This window comes from Ornithodoros turicata, chromosome 4, assembly GCF_037126465.1.
Source record: "Ornithodoros turicata isolate Travis chromosome 4, ASM3712646v1, whole genome shotgun sequence".
Classification (NCBI taxonomy): Eukaryota; Metazoa; Arthropoda; class Arachnida; order Ixodida; family Argasidae; genus Ornithodoros; species Ornithodoros turicata.
In genome coordinates, this window is record NC_088204.1 from 31,648,875 (window position 1) to 31,664,825 (window position 15,951).

The 15,951-nt window shown below is 45.2% G+C and overlaps 1 protein-coding gene across 1 annotated transcript; it reads right to left on the reverse strand.

The window, feature by feature from the left end:
- Positions 1-489: 489 nt before the first annotated feature.
- Positions 490-15,419, reverse strand: LOC135392292 (putative nuclease HARBI1). The gene is made up of 6 exons (XM_064623009.1): positions 15,374-15,419; positions 1,998-2,221; positions 1,526-1,855; positions 1,020-1,161; positions 623-969; positions 490-501 (listed from the first exon to the last, which is right to left on the reverse strand). Exons 1-6 carry the CDS (start codon positions 15,417-15,419, stop codon positions 490-492), a joined length of 1,101 nt encoding a protein of 366 aa, XP_064479079.1.
- Positions 15,420-15,951: the final 532 nt, after the last annotated feature.

Consider the following 15,951-nt stretch of genomic DNA (forward strand, 5'->3'; position numbering starts at 1 on the left):
CAATCCAAAGATAATTTATTCCGAGGGGCATTTTCGTCCACATATACTTGTCAAGATCGGGACCGAGACTGGGAAGACTTAGCGGCAAGGCTGAATGCTGCTGGAGGTGCCGTGAAAACTGTGCCGAAGTGGCGGAAGGTAAGTGTGCGGCGACTACCAGGCAAGATGAGGTGTGTTTCTGTGTTTAGGGAGGTCTACGTGGCGTTTCGTGTCAAACTGTAGCCGTTAGCAATCTCGTCGTGCTTTGACGAATCGTAACGTAATTTCTGTCTCTTTCTTTCTTTTTTTTTTTCGCGTAGACATGGCAGTACTGGAGGTCCTACGTAAAAGCTAAAGCTGCACGGATCCGCGCTTGGCAGAACAGAACTGGGGGCGGTCCGCCCTGCACTGAGAGGTTAACCGATGCAGAAGAAATTCTTGTTAGCCTCATGGGAGACGTGTGCATTGTGGGTGTCGCTACCACCCCAGAGGCTGGAATTTCACTGATGGTCAATGCTCTACCTGAACAACAGCCACCCGCTGCTGACCATTTTGAGACAAACTGCGACGACGCAGTAAACGGTACGCGTATAAAGAAAAGTAAACGCACTGCGTATAATTGTCTTCGAACTCGGTCCCTGACCCTTGCCCCTCCAGCTCGAGTTTCTTCCTGATCGGCTTGGCTGTGTGTGTCAAACATTTCAGAGTCTATCTCTGGGGGATCCTCCAGCTCAACGCCCTCTCTCAAACAAATGTTGTGTAGAATTGCACAGGAATTTATAATTTTCCCAGCTACACTTGGTGAATAGTGCAGTGCTCTATGTCTATGTAGGCACCGGAAGCGGCTCTTCAAAAGTCCGTTGCACTGCTCGATGACTGCCCGTGCCTTCTGATGTCGAACATTAAAAGTTGCTTTCGATGAATCAGATGCTGCCTCCGATTCAGCATAGGGCACCATGAGCCACGGCTCCAGGGGGTATCCGCTATCCCCTGCGAGAAAGGAATATGGTGTGGTGACAGACGTACGAAACAGCCCTTACCAATGAGCCAGGAGTTCGTTCTTGGAATCCTGTTGCATGACAGTGCATCGCGCAGTGTGGAATTCTTCCATATGAATGCATCATGAGTGCTCCCTGGGTACTTCGCATTCACATTTAGTATCTCCATTTCCGAGGAACACACCTGCCAAGGGAGGCAAAGATAGGAATAGGTTGGGCCTGTTCAACTATACATCTATAGTGTGTGGCTCCCAATACTTCTCAGGAGTTCCACTGAATTTTTACTAGGTGTACAGAGGTTGTGTATTTGGAATATTATAAATTGTAATCAATTCTAATTTTATTTCAGGACCCAAATCGCCGGGTGAGGGATCCCTAAATATTGTCTAGTTTTCTGCACAATGGCAAATAAAGAATGTCTTGAAAGTGACACGATGTTTGACATGTAACAGTGACTTAAACTAGCTAGGTTAGCTATAAAGAGTCAATTACCTCGGTTGTAAGTTGCACACTAGTGAAAGTAGTCTTATCGCAATTACAAGACGTACCAGTTGCACGTTGATAGAGTGATACCCCTTTCGATTTACAAACGCTGACTCATTCAGAGATGGGGCGACGATTGCCACATGGGTGCAATCAATTGCACCAAGTGTTCCTGGAAATCCATAGCTCTCAAAAAAGCCCTCTTTGATGTCTTGCGCACTTGCCGAGTCACATGGAAACTGTATCCAACGCTGCATAACTTCTGGCTCCTGCATGGCGTTTATCACTTGCTGAATGCAACGACTGGTGCTACTCTGCGGCAGCCCAATCTCCGGTTGGTTCCCAACAGGCATTTGGTAACTCCCGGAGCCGAAGAAGTGCAGTGCGCAGAGCACCTGCATAGAAGTAGGTTTCTGTGTACTGCACCTAATTACATGAAACATTTGCTGAACGAGGTGCCTCGGACGAAACGACGACAGAGCACTTCGTGGAACCCTTTTGCCATTCACGTATTATAAATAATGGGAACACACGTACCTTTGTTTCGACCGACAAGGCATTCAACCTCTCCAAGAACGGTGTGAGGTACGGCCGCAATTCCTCGCATAGTACGTGGGCTGCTCTTTTTGACAGGCGGAATAACCTCCTAAAATCTATTTCATCTAAGTCAAATCCATCTTGACGGTTTCGGCTGCGTGGTTCACGGTTCGCAGCTTCCGTTATCTTCCAGGCGAAGAAACCTTCCGCCGTTTTCGTGTTCTCTGTGGGCGCATGCAACGTTAACGTCTTTTCACCTGGGTTACCCTCTCGTACACTACCGATCACGGTATGTAGTTTGCCGAAGCCAGAGATTACGCCACTTTTAACGAAAACGAGGAAGTTGCGTCACGCGTCGCGAGGAGCAAATCACGGGCCCGCTGGGCCCACTGTGACAGCCTCGTTTCCTCGTTATGCGTGTAACTTCGTTATCATTTTTTGTTTCGGTAAGCTTACGATTCCTTATGTCGGTTCGTTTCGCTCGCGCAGCGATTAAGCCCCCTGGTCTTAGAAAATCAGACCTGACCCGACAAAATTGTATTTCTCTTTTCCTTTTGGAGGCTTTTCCAACAGTCCTCACCCTCGTCGCAGACGCGGAACCATGAAGCTTTTACGGAGGAAAGCATAAAGGGACTATCCCATCCGGACACGTGTGTATAAGACCGATACGGCAATATTCGGTACCCCACTCGTAGTGTACTTAGCCAAGTTTCTCTTCAAAAAGAGGTTGCATGTTAATAAAGTTTCACAGTTAAAGAAAAATAAGTTTAAAAGATTCGCACTCCCTCTGCAAATAGGAAGGAATCCTCAGTAAGAAAGCCCCAGAAATCGTAACACCATGGCGCAGCGCAGGGGACAGTCTCCGACCTCGTTTGCTTCGCGTTCGCAGCGCAATATAGTTGTGGCGAATTTGGATGTTTTGGGTGTTCATTTCGTGGCAACTTTTTTTTGCCAGACCGCGCCTGTACTCGCCAGTTTTGCGAGATCTCGCATGTTCGCGTGGAGCCTTCCACGTTCCAGGAATTTGCCATCTAGCACTCTTCTTGCCGAGCCTCGAAGCGACAGGGCAGCGGATTGCCATAGTAGCACAAAACGTCGCAGAAACGTCTTTATTTGGTCAAATTAGGATAGAAGACTATTGGATCTGAAATGACAGACGGCCGAACAGTGCGGGTGCAACAGGTTTACCATATTCAGCATCACTGAATACGAGAGACACCTCGCGAGTGGGAGTTTTGTCAAGCATCCCATGTTCCACAGTGTAGGAGCTGTATCTGCTTTGACAATGAGAGTGCACTTCGCCATGGTCTTAGTATGCTACAATTGAAATTGTTTAGGGTAGGTTACTTATAGAACACGCGGAAGACCTCTAATCCGTAAACCTTTAAAAGCCCTCTCCTCGTGGAAAGAGCGCATGCCTGAACGAGAGAACGTGGTGCGTCTCCTGGGTCCCGGCGCGTGACCACCGACGTACAGCGGCACAGCTCAAGCATGTATAACCGGCGCGTGAGATTAAGAAAAAAAAAAAAAAAAACAAAGAGAAAGGAAGAGAGTCGTTTCCACGTCACGCGACGGTCGTCTGTGTCGTTCGCAGCTGCTTTCTCTGATTATTTTGCTTCTGTATATGACAACGTTACCCCGCTTACAACTAAAGCTGCTGACGCCACTTGCATGCTGATCATTTGCATACCTATGCCCCATGCATGCCGTATCCATACTGATCATTTACCAGAGTTTGTTCTGACTGAGAGTGTCGTTGTTGCTGCGGCCCGTCGAATAAAGCGGACGACCACGCCGGGGTCTGACGGTATCCCCGCCGTACTCCTCAGCTTAGTGCGATATTTTTGCGCCTGCACTTATGTATATTTTCAACCTGTCGCTAAAACTCATGGTTTATCCTAGTCTATGGAAGTCACCTGTAATTGTTCCTGTTCACAAGTTAGCAAACAAACTAATTGTACAAAATTATAGACCTATAAGCATACTATGTGCCTCCTCCAAAGTACTTGAACACAACGTTTGCACTAGCCTCCTCTCTTTTTTTTCAAGGCCAAGTTTGTAGAGAATCAACATGGTTTTCTTGCGGGGAGATGAACGCTCTCCAACCTTGTGTCTTTTCTGTCTATAGTTTCGCCGTTTGTCAACACACGTGGTCAACTTGATGTTATTTATCTCGATATTTCTAAAGCATTTGACCTAATGATCAGGATATTATTTTGTCCAAACTGCAATCGTATGGAGTCTCTGAATGTTTTATCCGCTTTCTTGAATTTTATTTAGGCGAGCGCGCTTGCTCTCTCCTCCTCTCTGGTTCTCACTCTAATGTTTTCATTCCTTCGCTAAGTATTCCGCAAGGGTCCACTCTTGGCCCGTTGCTCTTCAACATTTTCATTAATGACCCTGTATCATTTGTTAAACATTCAACTCTGTTACGGTACGCTGACGACATCAAAGTAATGCGAACTACATCAGCACCTTCAGATTGTGTTCTCTTGCAAGAAGACATAACTAGTATACATAACTGGTGCACGAAGAAGTGCCCCAAGGTAAACGTTGCATATACCAAGATTGTCTCATTTACCCGTAAAACAAATGCTACTGCATTTCACTACATGTCTAGCACAGAAATTTCCCGGGTGAGCACTGTCCGTGACACTTTTGATGTCAAACTGACGTTCTATGATCATGTCGCTAAAATCGTTCTTCCATTTTTCAGATACTGAGTTATTTAATCTGTGCAAAGTTTTTGACATCCCCTCTGTTTTTGTTAAAACATTCGTTTTACCACAGCTAGAATATGCATCCGTCGCATGGAACGCACTATGGGTTACTAAGAGTAATCGCCTTGAAGCTGTTCGGAAACGCTCATTTCATTTTGATCACCACTTTTACCTCCGGAACGTCCCTGGCTTCGAGACGTCCGGCTGCTGTAGCCTCTTAAGACACTTTAAACTCCTCCTCCTAACATCGCGGCGTCAAATTGCTGATGCCACATTACTCTTCAAATGTGTACATTCCACTGTTGAGTCCCCACTCCTGCTAAGCTGCATCAAGTTTCGCTGTTCTTGTGGTACCCTTCGCAATTCACAGTACTTCTATGTTCTGCTTGCGACGCGGTTGTCTCAAATCTCCAGGTGTTGCAAGGACATTTATTTTGAGTAACAAACGCGTGCAGCATATGATTGTCCTTTACATACAATATTGGAACAACGTACATCTCCGAGGGCAACCAAGGAAAGATGGGCTGCACAACTACTGATAGGCGTTTCCAGACAACCGTGTCGCAAGTAGTACGTAATACCTGCCCTTATCACCCACTCGAACGTTGTCAGATTTTGGTAAGCTCATGTGATATTTTTTTCGACATATCCTCCCTTTAAAAGCACATTACATATTGCTTGCCTTAAATTCAGTCATCTTCATGCGACTTATTTGTTCCTGCTGTCTTCATTTTCGTCGTCTAGTTACCTTTTTTTTCTTGTTTATTGTACTCCTTCAAATATTGCCTGATATATTGCACTTTTGGAACCTCTTCCTTATCGTTTTGTTATTATGTCACTCACAGGTTTACCAAATGTATGTATGTTCTTTTAACCTCCTAGTGTCTTGGATTATTGCCTTCCTGCCACTGCCTTTATATCATTAATGTGTGTTGCTTCTTGTATATATGTACATTACTGTAATTTGATAGTGCGTCAACACCTAGGCTCTTGCGGCCGTTCTTGAGCACAATAAACTCACTCACTCACTCGCTCTATCTCTCTCCCTCTGTGTTTCTTTCTTTCTTTCTCAGACTGCTTTTTGAAAATTCGATGGCGCAGTGACAATATACCGCTGCGCCAAAATGTTTTACATAGTGTCTCCTGGTGGACAACTTCACAGATGAGGCAGGATTTCGAGTGATGTTAAATGTCATCTCAGTGCTCCTTTAAGCGGGGTCACTGAGAGGAATGCTCCACTGGCAAAAAGGCAGGGCAATCGGATTTTTAAGCCCCATATGTGGGGCACAGTGGCAGCCAACCAGATTCGGCTTACATACGCTACAATAGCTTGTAGCGTGGCGCCATGGCCGAAGGAAGAAATTGCACAAATAGAGCTTTCCCTACACCTGCGACTTTGACAATTTCAATCCAGACATGAAGAGTTAGCCCCAGTCTCGTCACCAATACAGGGCTCGTATCTTATGTCCACACATTTTCAACACAAACAATGGGATTTGGGTGGGCGCTTATATCTTACGAAGCTTACAACATTTAGATGACTTTGTCCATAGATGTAGAATTGTTCTTTCGATATGGTGCTGTAGCTGCGATCACCGACGAAAAGGACTGTGATTGGTCGGGTTTCAGCCAAGATGGTGAGCTCTGCATCGGTGAGCGGACGTTTAGTTGTCGTCGTAGCTGGAACAAAAAGAACGCACGTTACGCCGTAGTCGTCATGAACCTCGAGGCAATCTCCTCTCCTTCACAACGACACTATAGCTGAAATTTGCTCGCAGCCATGTTTTCTATTCGACATGTCCACAAACCGAGGAGTTCAAACGAGTATTGTGCTCAAAACATTGTGCCTGTAAAGTAAGGCATGCATGTTAGCCATGCGAAGGAACCGTCACGACGAGAGGTTTACAGTTGTGTGCAAAATGCAGGTGGAAACATAGTATAGGAGACGAGTGTCTAGTTTAGCATGCAACTGGAGTAAACTTCAAGGGTAATTGTGCCGACATGTATGTGGAAAGTGCACCAAAGAGAAAGAATTGGTGTGGCAAGGGTGCACGAAGACCTTCCGTGCGTGATCGATGCGTTGTGAAATGTACAGTGGATCCAATACGTAAGACGAAAGAACGGGATCATCGTGGTAGTATATTTTTTGGAATAGGATGAGACGGGCCATTTTACGGCGATGCGAGAGAGGTGATAAGTGTAAAAGTTGTTTCATGTGTGTTACGCTAGATGTGCGGTTGTAATTTGATAGGATAAAGCGCGCAGCTCGATTTTGTACTGATTCGATCATTTTCACTAGATTATCTGTAGCCGGGTCCCAAACCGACGCCGCATATTCGAGTTTGGGTGGAACGAGTGATTTATACAGATGAAGCTTCACATTGGTAGGAGCCTGATGAAACGAGCGGCGAATGAAACTAAGAATTGAGTTTGCATGGCCGCATATATGGGCTATGTGGGTTTTCCATTACAGGTTAGATTATATGTGGACACCTAGGTACTTGAACGTGGAGACTCTTTCACTCTCTCACAAGGTTCTCTCACACTCTCTCAAGGTTCACACCACTAATGTTGTATACGACTAGGGGGGGTGGTTTGCGGGATCGAGAGATTCTCAGATTCTTGCATTTACTGATGTTCAACTCCATGGACCAAGTAGAACACCAGTTCGCAACAGAGGCCAGGTCGGACTGCAGCTGGTTAGTATCGAGATTGCTGGCAGTAGGAGTGTATATGACACAGTCATCGGCATAGAGTCGCATAGTGGAGGAAACGAGGGTGGGCAAACAACAACTTTATTTTGAGATGGAGAGTGGGGAGGTTCATCGCCAAAGGCGATACTCTACCCCATTGCTGGTGGGGTTGTGGGCAATAAAATAAGGAGCCCACCAGGGTGGGCAAGTCATTGATGAAGATAACGAAAAGTAAGGACGAAGTAAGTAGGACGAAGCGTTGGACAACTCCTGATACTACAGGTGCGGATGAGGAATTGGTATTGTTCACGTAGACAAATTGCGAGCGATGAAGCAGGAATGCCTTAGGGCTGTGCGAATAGTGATTTGTGGGTTCGAATCGAATACGAATCGAATAGTAAAATCTTCGAATAGTAGCGAATCGAATAATGTCGAATACCACACAAAAATGTGTACTTATTGCTGAATAATAAGCAAAAGCTTGCATTGAAACCTGGTACTCAGTTGTAGTGTGTGAGACTTGCTGCGAACTATATACACATATTTCATTGATGAATACGTCTGTGCTAGAATTGTCCTGAAAACTGTAGTTCCAGACGTAACGTAGCTGATGAAGGAACGAATAACCGAGAGACACGGGACACGAAGACAAATAACGTAGCTGGCTGTGCGATTAAATCCCTCTTTCTATGGCGTCATAGCTGGTCCTGCCGAAGCCCAAAATAATTAAACTAACTTTAACATCCCTGCCAACATTTGCTAAAGTGTTTCTCAAAAGTGGCAATTTTCTGTGATCCCTCAAATCGCACTTTTAAACCATGCCTGCAACCCCGCGGCACTGGCAGAAGTGTAAACTAGGCTTCGCCTGATGCTCGGAGACATGAGGCGAAGCCAACTTGCAGGATATATTTGAGGCGCAGAAATGTAAAGTAGGCTTCGCCCAACGCTCAGTGGCATGAGTTGAAGCCAGTTTGCGGAATTTCGAATATATTCGAGTATTCGATAAAATGTTATTCGGTTCGAATACGAATAGTGCGGTACCGTTATTCGGTACAAATATCGAATATTTCGAATATTCGCACACCCCTAGAATGCCTGGATCCAGGCCAGTCGATATTAAGGCTGGAAAGCTTCGCAAACAAATGGCTATGGGATACCTTGTCGAAAGCTTTACTGAAGTCGAGAAATATGCAGTCGACTTGTAATCCAATGTCAAGATAGCGGAAGATGTCATGAGAGAAGGCTGCTAACTGAGTTTCGCAGGAAAACTGCTTGCGAAACCCGTGCTGATATGGGGTGAAAAAGGAGTTCGACTCAAGTTGACGGGTTAGATGAGAGTATATAATGTGTTCCATGATCTTGCATGGCACACTGGTTAGTGACATGGGGCTTGATGCGCTGGGCTTGAGGCTTTTCTCAGTGTTTGTAGCACATGTTCTCTGCTGTGCACAATTAAATTGACGTGTCGTTTTGACGCTGTACACTTCGCAATTTCTGATATGCACAAATCTATACATTCACATGCAGCGAAAGTGCGCTACTGCAGCGGCTTCTCTGGCACACACGTTATATTATATCACACACAGTTATCAAGATCGTCTGTCTGAGATAGCCGGTCCAACGTCTTTGATCAGTGCAGGCGTTTCGGTATACCATTGCTGTTGCCTGGTGGCTAATGAACTGTAACGTAAGTTGTTGATGGCGGTCGCGCGCAAGTGTGTATATTCAGTCTTTTCCACGACCTACTATAGATGCTAACACGGCCATGCTATTCGAGCTTTCCCCAGCGCCGCTGTTTCGTAGTTCGCACACCCGCCACTGCAGCTCTGTGGCGCTCATAGCGTGCAATACTTGTGCTGTCGCTCCCGTACGAATCACATGGGAAGTTACGTTCTCGGTGCGGTTTTCCCCTTCCTAAAGTGATTTTCAAGCAGAAACGCAGTGGCATGCAGCAGTGCCACATGTGCTAAGCCATCCGCAATCGCGTATTGCGTGGTTCCACGCTGTAAAAGCGAAAGTAAGTAGAAAACAACGTTACATAAGTTCCCGTCGGACCCAGTCCTCTGCCAAAACTGGATAACAGCAATATCCCGAGGACATAATCCAGGTAGTCCACATGACTGTGAAACGTGGTATGAGCCGACGCTCTGAGATCTGTTGTTACGAATGTCTTTCCCGATTATGTTTCTACTTTCGTAAGTTTAGGGACAGAGTCTGAGTGGGCTCCGTCAGACACGACACCCGTGCGCTCTCCACATTTCGCTCAGAAAGGAAAAGAAAACATGGTTCACCAGCCAAATCACAGCAGTACATAGAGGAGTCTTGCAGAACCAAACGAGCAGGTATGGAATTTTAGTTAGCCATTATGTAGAAAATGGCATGATTCATCTGCTATAATCCGCATACTGTTGCAGCTCGACATGGACATTACAGCATCAGAGCTGTGCCAAACAGCGCTCTCTGCAAAAAAATTGAAATGACGAAGAGCAATCTGCAGACCCCCCAACGAAGGCCTTGACGTCAGGCCGCTGAGATTTCTAGCCTGAAAGCTACGCTTGCCAATACTGAGGGGAAACTGCAGACAAGCCTGAAACGCATTGAATAATTCAATATGCTGGTCTTTGAATGCAAGAGGATGCACATTTTCTATCTAACATAAATGTGACGTTCACACTCATATCGAGCTGCATCAGTGGTAAAAATGCTTGGTGTCTTTCTGTTCTAGCTGGAGAAGGAGCAGGGAAAGCTATAATTGTTGTTGTCTTCCCTTTCAGCGTCTCTCGACCAGCTTCTTAAAAATGTGCGTGTTTTTTTACGGTCATGCCCGATTTCCAGCAGCGCACAGATTCGTTAGGGAAAATGGCTGGCTTTCCCAACCGGGTTTCTCAACGCCGGAAAAATACGTTGGCCCCTGTAGTGAACAAGCAATGTCGTCACTAATTTAACAAAGACAAAAAGCTCTGTCTGAAGAAGCACATATGCATGGTCCAGAGGCATTAAATGCATCTCTGGTAATGAACGAGATGTCGATCGAGCAGACTGAGCTGTACCAGCGCGCTAGGTGACATTGTCCATGGTCTTGTGAAACTTAATGGCCTTGAGCAGAAGTATGGAGTGAAAAGTCAACTGGCGTCACATCTTCTCTGCTTTGTGCTGGTCGCGCTCTCCACAACCTGTCGGTAAAATTGCAATTTCGGTGTGGAGAAGGGTGCGTTCCTTCTCTGTAATCTATTTTATGTTCGTATTTTTACTATTTTCAGCCTACCAGTGAGCTACTACTTTACCAATTCACAAACCGGCAACCAACTTTACGAGCTCAGACTCTAAGTGATGGAACCAGTGGACACAGGAGGATTTAGGGTATGCGGACTGGCTGCAGACAACCTCCATGCAAACTACAACGCGTTTGCACGCCTCTTCGGCGGGGGGGGGGGGGGGGGGGGGAGGGGATTGCTCCAGTAATTGAACACCCACTCGCCAAGCAACAGCTAAAGCGGATTCTTTTTGTCTCGTTTAAATACTGTCACATTATCAAGAACATCCGATTCCACGTTCATACAGTAAAATTATGTGTGTGTTTTACGGTTACCAACAGTACATCTAAATATGTTTTTAGTTTTTTGACAGCTCCCGACTTCTCATTAACTGTGGACAATACATCAGCTCCAAATACGTGTGCAGCCTGCTAGATATCCAAGACAAACTTCCATCGTTGTTCAAGCCGGTGAAACACCTCAGCAGGCAGCATGTCTACACAACCAATTTAGAAAAGATGAATGTAAAGCGAAAGCAAGGGCACTTGGTTTGCGTGTAATATAAGTTTGATCCATGCCTTCACTGTTATCAATTTGCAGAGGGCTGTAAGAAATATTTGCACCTGGCGTCACGTCACGTCGTGGCCCGACCATTCATTTCATGAGGATGATATACAGGGTGTCCCAGAAAACGTGTCATTGAATTCTAATAAAAAAACTACACCACCTAGAGTCACGCGGTCAATGGCATTTGTTCTTACTGGGTTTTTGCCACCTCCTCGTGTGAATGTCGTGTAACGTAAGTTTAATTATGTAAAGGTTTGCGAGCTTAAGTCGGAAATTTGCCTAGTAAAGGTCACTTTTTTACCCCACCAATGTGAAGAGCGTGTCTAATTTAGTCAAATTAATGATAATTGACAGGGATATTCAGGAGCTATTCCATCGAAAAAAAATAGCCGAACATGGTGCGTCATTAGCACATTTATTTGTGCACACATGAATACATGGATTCAACCGAGTCACTAGAAAATTTCCTGTCAACAGGTAGATGAACCCACAGCCCAGGTGTTTTGTGCGCCAAACTGTTGAGAGGGTTAGTGACGACAAGGGCCTCGTATATGGAGTCCGTTAGGAAAGCTAGTTTCGCAGGGGAGTGCCTGGCCCATTTGGTGAAGTAGTCCAAGAACTCAGCTTCTAGCCATGCTAGCCGGTTAAATTAATCCAATAAGATATTGTACACGAAGAGTCACAGTTTACAGCTTACCTTTCGTCATTTGCCCCGTAGAAAGGCATCCTGATAGCAAAACGGGCGAATGAGTTTATGGCTGTGTTCTTTATGTCGTGAAGACAGAGCCCCTTATACAGGGTGTCCCAGAAAACGTGTCATCGAATTATAATAAAAAAACTACGCCACCTAGAATCATGCGGTCAACAGCATTTGTTCTTATTAGGTTTTTGCCACCTCCTAATGTGAATGTCATGTACTCCAAGTTTAATTATGTAAATATTTGCGAACTGAAGTCGGAAATTTCCCAAGTAAAGGTCACCTTTTTACCCCACCAATATGAAGAGCGTGCCGAATTCACTCAAATTCATGATAATTGACAGTGATATTCACGAGCTATCCCATCGAAAAAAAAATAGCGGTATATCATGCTTTTCGGGGCACCGGACCATAACGCGCGATGACTTTTTGAGCGCAATCGCTCTCAGTGCGACGAAATGAGGTTCCGAATCCAGCCCACAGAGTGATAGTAGAATAAGTAACAGTTCCTAAAATTGAGAGAGGATAAGCATTATCCCAGCGAAAGTCGGACGTGATAAGCTGTGCCTGTTTTATCTCTTTCTGCCACGTCGGGGAGGGCTGGGTTTTCAAGCTCCTTTCGTCAGACTGACAAAGATTGTGCTGAAAAATTAATCGTGCACCATTCTGTGCGACCTCCGTAGAGCATGAGCTGCTAAAGCAGTCTTGTACAAGGCTTTGCACAAGGTACTTGTAACTGGAGTGATCCAGGAGTCGCAGCATGCGAATGTAGTGTCTGACGAGCACTTCCTTCGTGGATCATGCAAGCTTCCAGTCAGACCTCAGTTGAAGTCTTCTTCCCCCCTTCTTCGGCCCCCAGTACTGGACTCATTCTAAATATTGACAGAGGAGAATTGAGGACAGAGGATTGAGCTACCCTACCGCTTGATTTGGATTCATCACAGGGTTGTTTGGATTTAATCCACATCAATTTTATCCAGTGGATTTTTTTGGATTTTATCCAAACAATATTATCCGGATTTTTTAGAGATTTTCGCCAGATGTGATGTGAAAGAAAATCTGAATTCAACGTCACACGGAAAACTCCGGCTTTATTTTCTTGTAGTGTTGGCTAGCTGTTTGCAAAAGCCCAGTTATGCGCAACATTAGCTTTTTTTAACTTTGTACCTTTAACTTATAGCTTTTCAGATTTAACTTTTTCCAGCTTTCTTCTAGTAGTGGGAACTGTGGCAGACGCTGGAGTATGTTGCCTTACAGTTGGGTTGCTATCTTGCATGGAAGCACCAATCTGGGCCCGTATTGTTACCGTAGCAATGATGTTTGTCTGCTTCTGCTGCACTTCCCACACAGTGTCTTTGATAACGGATGTGTTCGGTGTATTCTCCACCTCTTTGACCTACTGTTTCTAAGCGGTGACGTAGAGTTAAACCCCGGGCCATGACGAAAGCACAAGAGGATCAGCTGGCGCGAGTCTTAGACATAGTAACCTCACTTGATACCAAGGTCACCACGCTTGTATTGGACGTTAAGGCACTCCAAGCCAACCAACCCAAACCGATGCTGCCGTGGCCTCGTTATCGAACAAGATGAGTATTGTAGAAGACGATCTGACCTCCATTAAAGGTGCCCAGTCTGCCTTACTGGAGAGTATCCAGACGGAAATCTCCCATGTTCAGTCTATTTGCCATGCCTCCTCCGACCAAATCACTTCTTTCAATCATCGCCTTAACGACCTGGAGAACAGATCGCGGAGGTCTAACCTTGTTATACATGGTATTATAGATTCTTCTACCGAGACATGGAATGAGAGTGAGTCCAAAGTCATTGACCTCTGTCTCAACAAACTCGGTATACAATGTTCGCCTGCTGATTTTGAAAGAGTCCATAAAATAGCCAAATACATGAGTGGAAAAACCAGGCCGATTGTTGCTAAGTTTTGTTCCTACAAGTTAAAGGAGAGCGTCCTATCGTCAGGTTTCAAAGTTAAAGGTTGTGATCAAAGCATATCAGGGGACTTTTGTGCTGCCACCCGTTTAGCTCACCGCTGCCTTGTCGAATTTGGGAAATCACTAAATGAAGCCTTTAAGTTACGCCATGATAAACTGATAGTGGGACGCAAATCCTTCTACTTCGACACTGCAACGAATTCCGTAAAGAAATCTATACCCTAGCTAATGCCTGTACGTAACAGCGAATCCGTCACAGCTGTATCCTCTGCCTCATGTCTATCTGTAATGTTCACTAACATTCGCAGCTTACTACCCAAGCTGGATCAGGTTGAATCACTTATTCGTTCAAGCGCTTCCGATATTCTTGCCCTTACCGAAACCTGGTTATCTGACTCAGTCTCCAATGAAGAACTCTCAAAGTTTCTTCCTGGCTTCTCCATTTGCAGGCAAGATCGTCAGGATAGAAGGTGCAGAGGTGTTCTTCTTGCCATCAAAGATTATTTGTATCCTTCACTTCTACCCACACCTAACAGTCTTGAAATGATTTGGGTCAAATTATTACACGTCTTTCCCCCTTGCGTTCTCGGCGTTTGTTATCGACCACCTGACATGAACGACCCATCATTTCTTTCAAATCTCCGCGACGACTTATCTCTCATAACGCAGGAGCATACTTCATGTCGTATCTTCCTCGTGGGGGCTTCAACTATCCTACGACTAAATGGGATCTTCAGAAGTTTATTCCTTCCAGGTGTTCTCAAGAGGCTCAATTTGTCGATTTATGCTCCACATTTAACTTGTCCCAGGTTATCACAAGTCCTACCAGGGTATGTTCTGTCTCCCAGGCAACACTCGACTTGGTCTTGACTTCCCATCCCGAGCACGTTGCTTCCTTGCATGTCACCAATGGTCTCAGTGACCACAAGAACATATTCTTCGATATATCCTCAAGACGTTCGAATATCCGCAACTTTCTTGCCAAAACCACATAAGACTACGGTCGTGCAAACTTCCAAGCAATTAACGAGGGTCTTGTTACTCTGTATGATAATTTCTTCCACGACGCTTCACCAAGCTCCGTCGAAGAAAACTGGTGCCTCTTTCGCGACAACATAAATTACCTTACCGAGCGGTACATTCCAAAACTAAAGAAAAATCCTACGACCACAATCCCTGGTTCACGAAAAATCTCAAAGCACTGTTAAACAAGAAAAAGATATTTTTCAGGAATGCAAAGCGCTGTGGCGATGATGTATCATGGGCCAAACTTCATGAATGTGCACGTGCGTACATGCGCGCAATAAAAAAAGCGAAACATAAGTTCTTCAACCTTGACCTCCCTTCACTCCTGGTGAAGAAACCTAAACAACTTTGGAAAGTTCTGTCCCCGCCTCAATCTCACTCTATTAACCTAGCCTACCCCAACGGGGATATCATTCCCGACAATCTATGCGCCAACGAGTTTGCTGACGACGGTTCCTCACAAGCTTCATTACCAGTGAACCCTTCTTCCATGAACCTTTCCTCTCCCATGATGGCCATCGATATCAGCCCCCACGGAATTTGTAAGATCATTGAGTCACTCAAGTTGTCCTCAAGTTCTGGTCCTGACTCAATTAACTCTAAAGTACTATACAACACGAATGCGATTTCAAGCGAACTGCTATGTTGTATATTTAGACAGTCACTTCAAGAATCCGTGTTGCCGCAGGACTGGAAGACAGCGATTGTGGTCCCCATTCTCAAATCTGGCAACAATCAGTATGTTAATAACAATCGCCCCAATTCTATAACTTGTATCGCATGCAAAATTCTTGAACAAATAATCTTCTCAAACTTAGTCAAATACCTTGAGGAAACAGTTTTTCTACCCACTGCAGCATGGTTTCCGGAAATACTATTCTTGTGAAACTCAACTAGCTTGTTTCGTTCATGACATATTTTTCCACGCTGGCAACAACCATCAGACCGACGCCGTCTTCTTAGATTCCCGCAAAGCCTTTGATATGGTACCTCACCCGAAGCTTATGTACAAAATCTCTCTCCTGAACCTCGACTCGTTTGTCAATTTCTT

What these genes read in the sequence shown, in the direction of transcription:
- LOC135392292 (XM_064623009.1), bottom strand. Translation starts at nt 15,419, where the DNA reads ATGGCCATCATGGGAGAGGAAAGGTTCATGGAAGAAGGGTTCACTG. An exon ending in ACTCTATCAACGTGCAACTG is followed by an intron (nt 1,162 to 1,525) that starts GTACGTCTTGTA and finishes CTCCCTTGGCAG; the next exon opens with GTGTGTTCCTCGGAAATGGA. An exon ending in AACGAACTCCTGGCTCATTG is followed by an intron (nt 970 to 1,019) that starts GTAAGGGCTGTT and finishes CCTTTCTCGCAG; the next exon opens with GGGATAGCGGATACCCCCTG.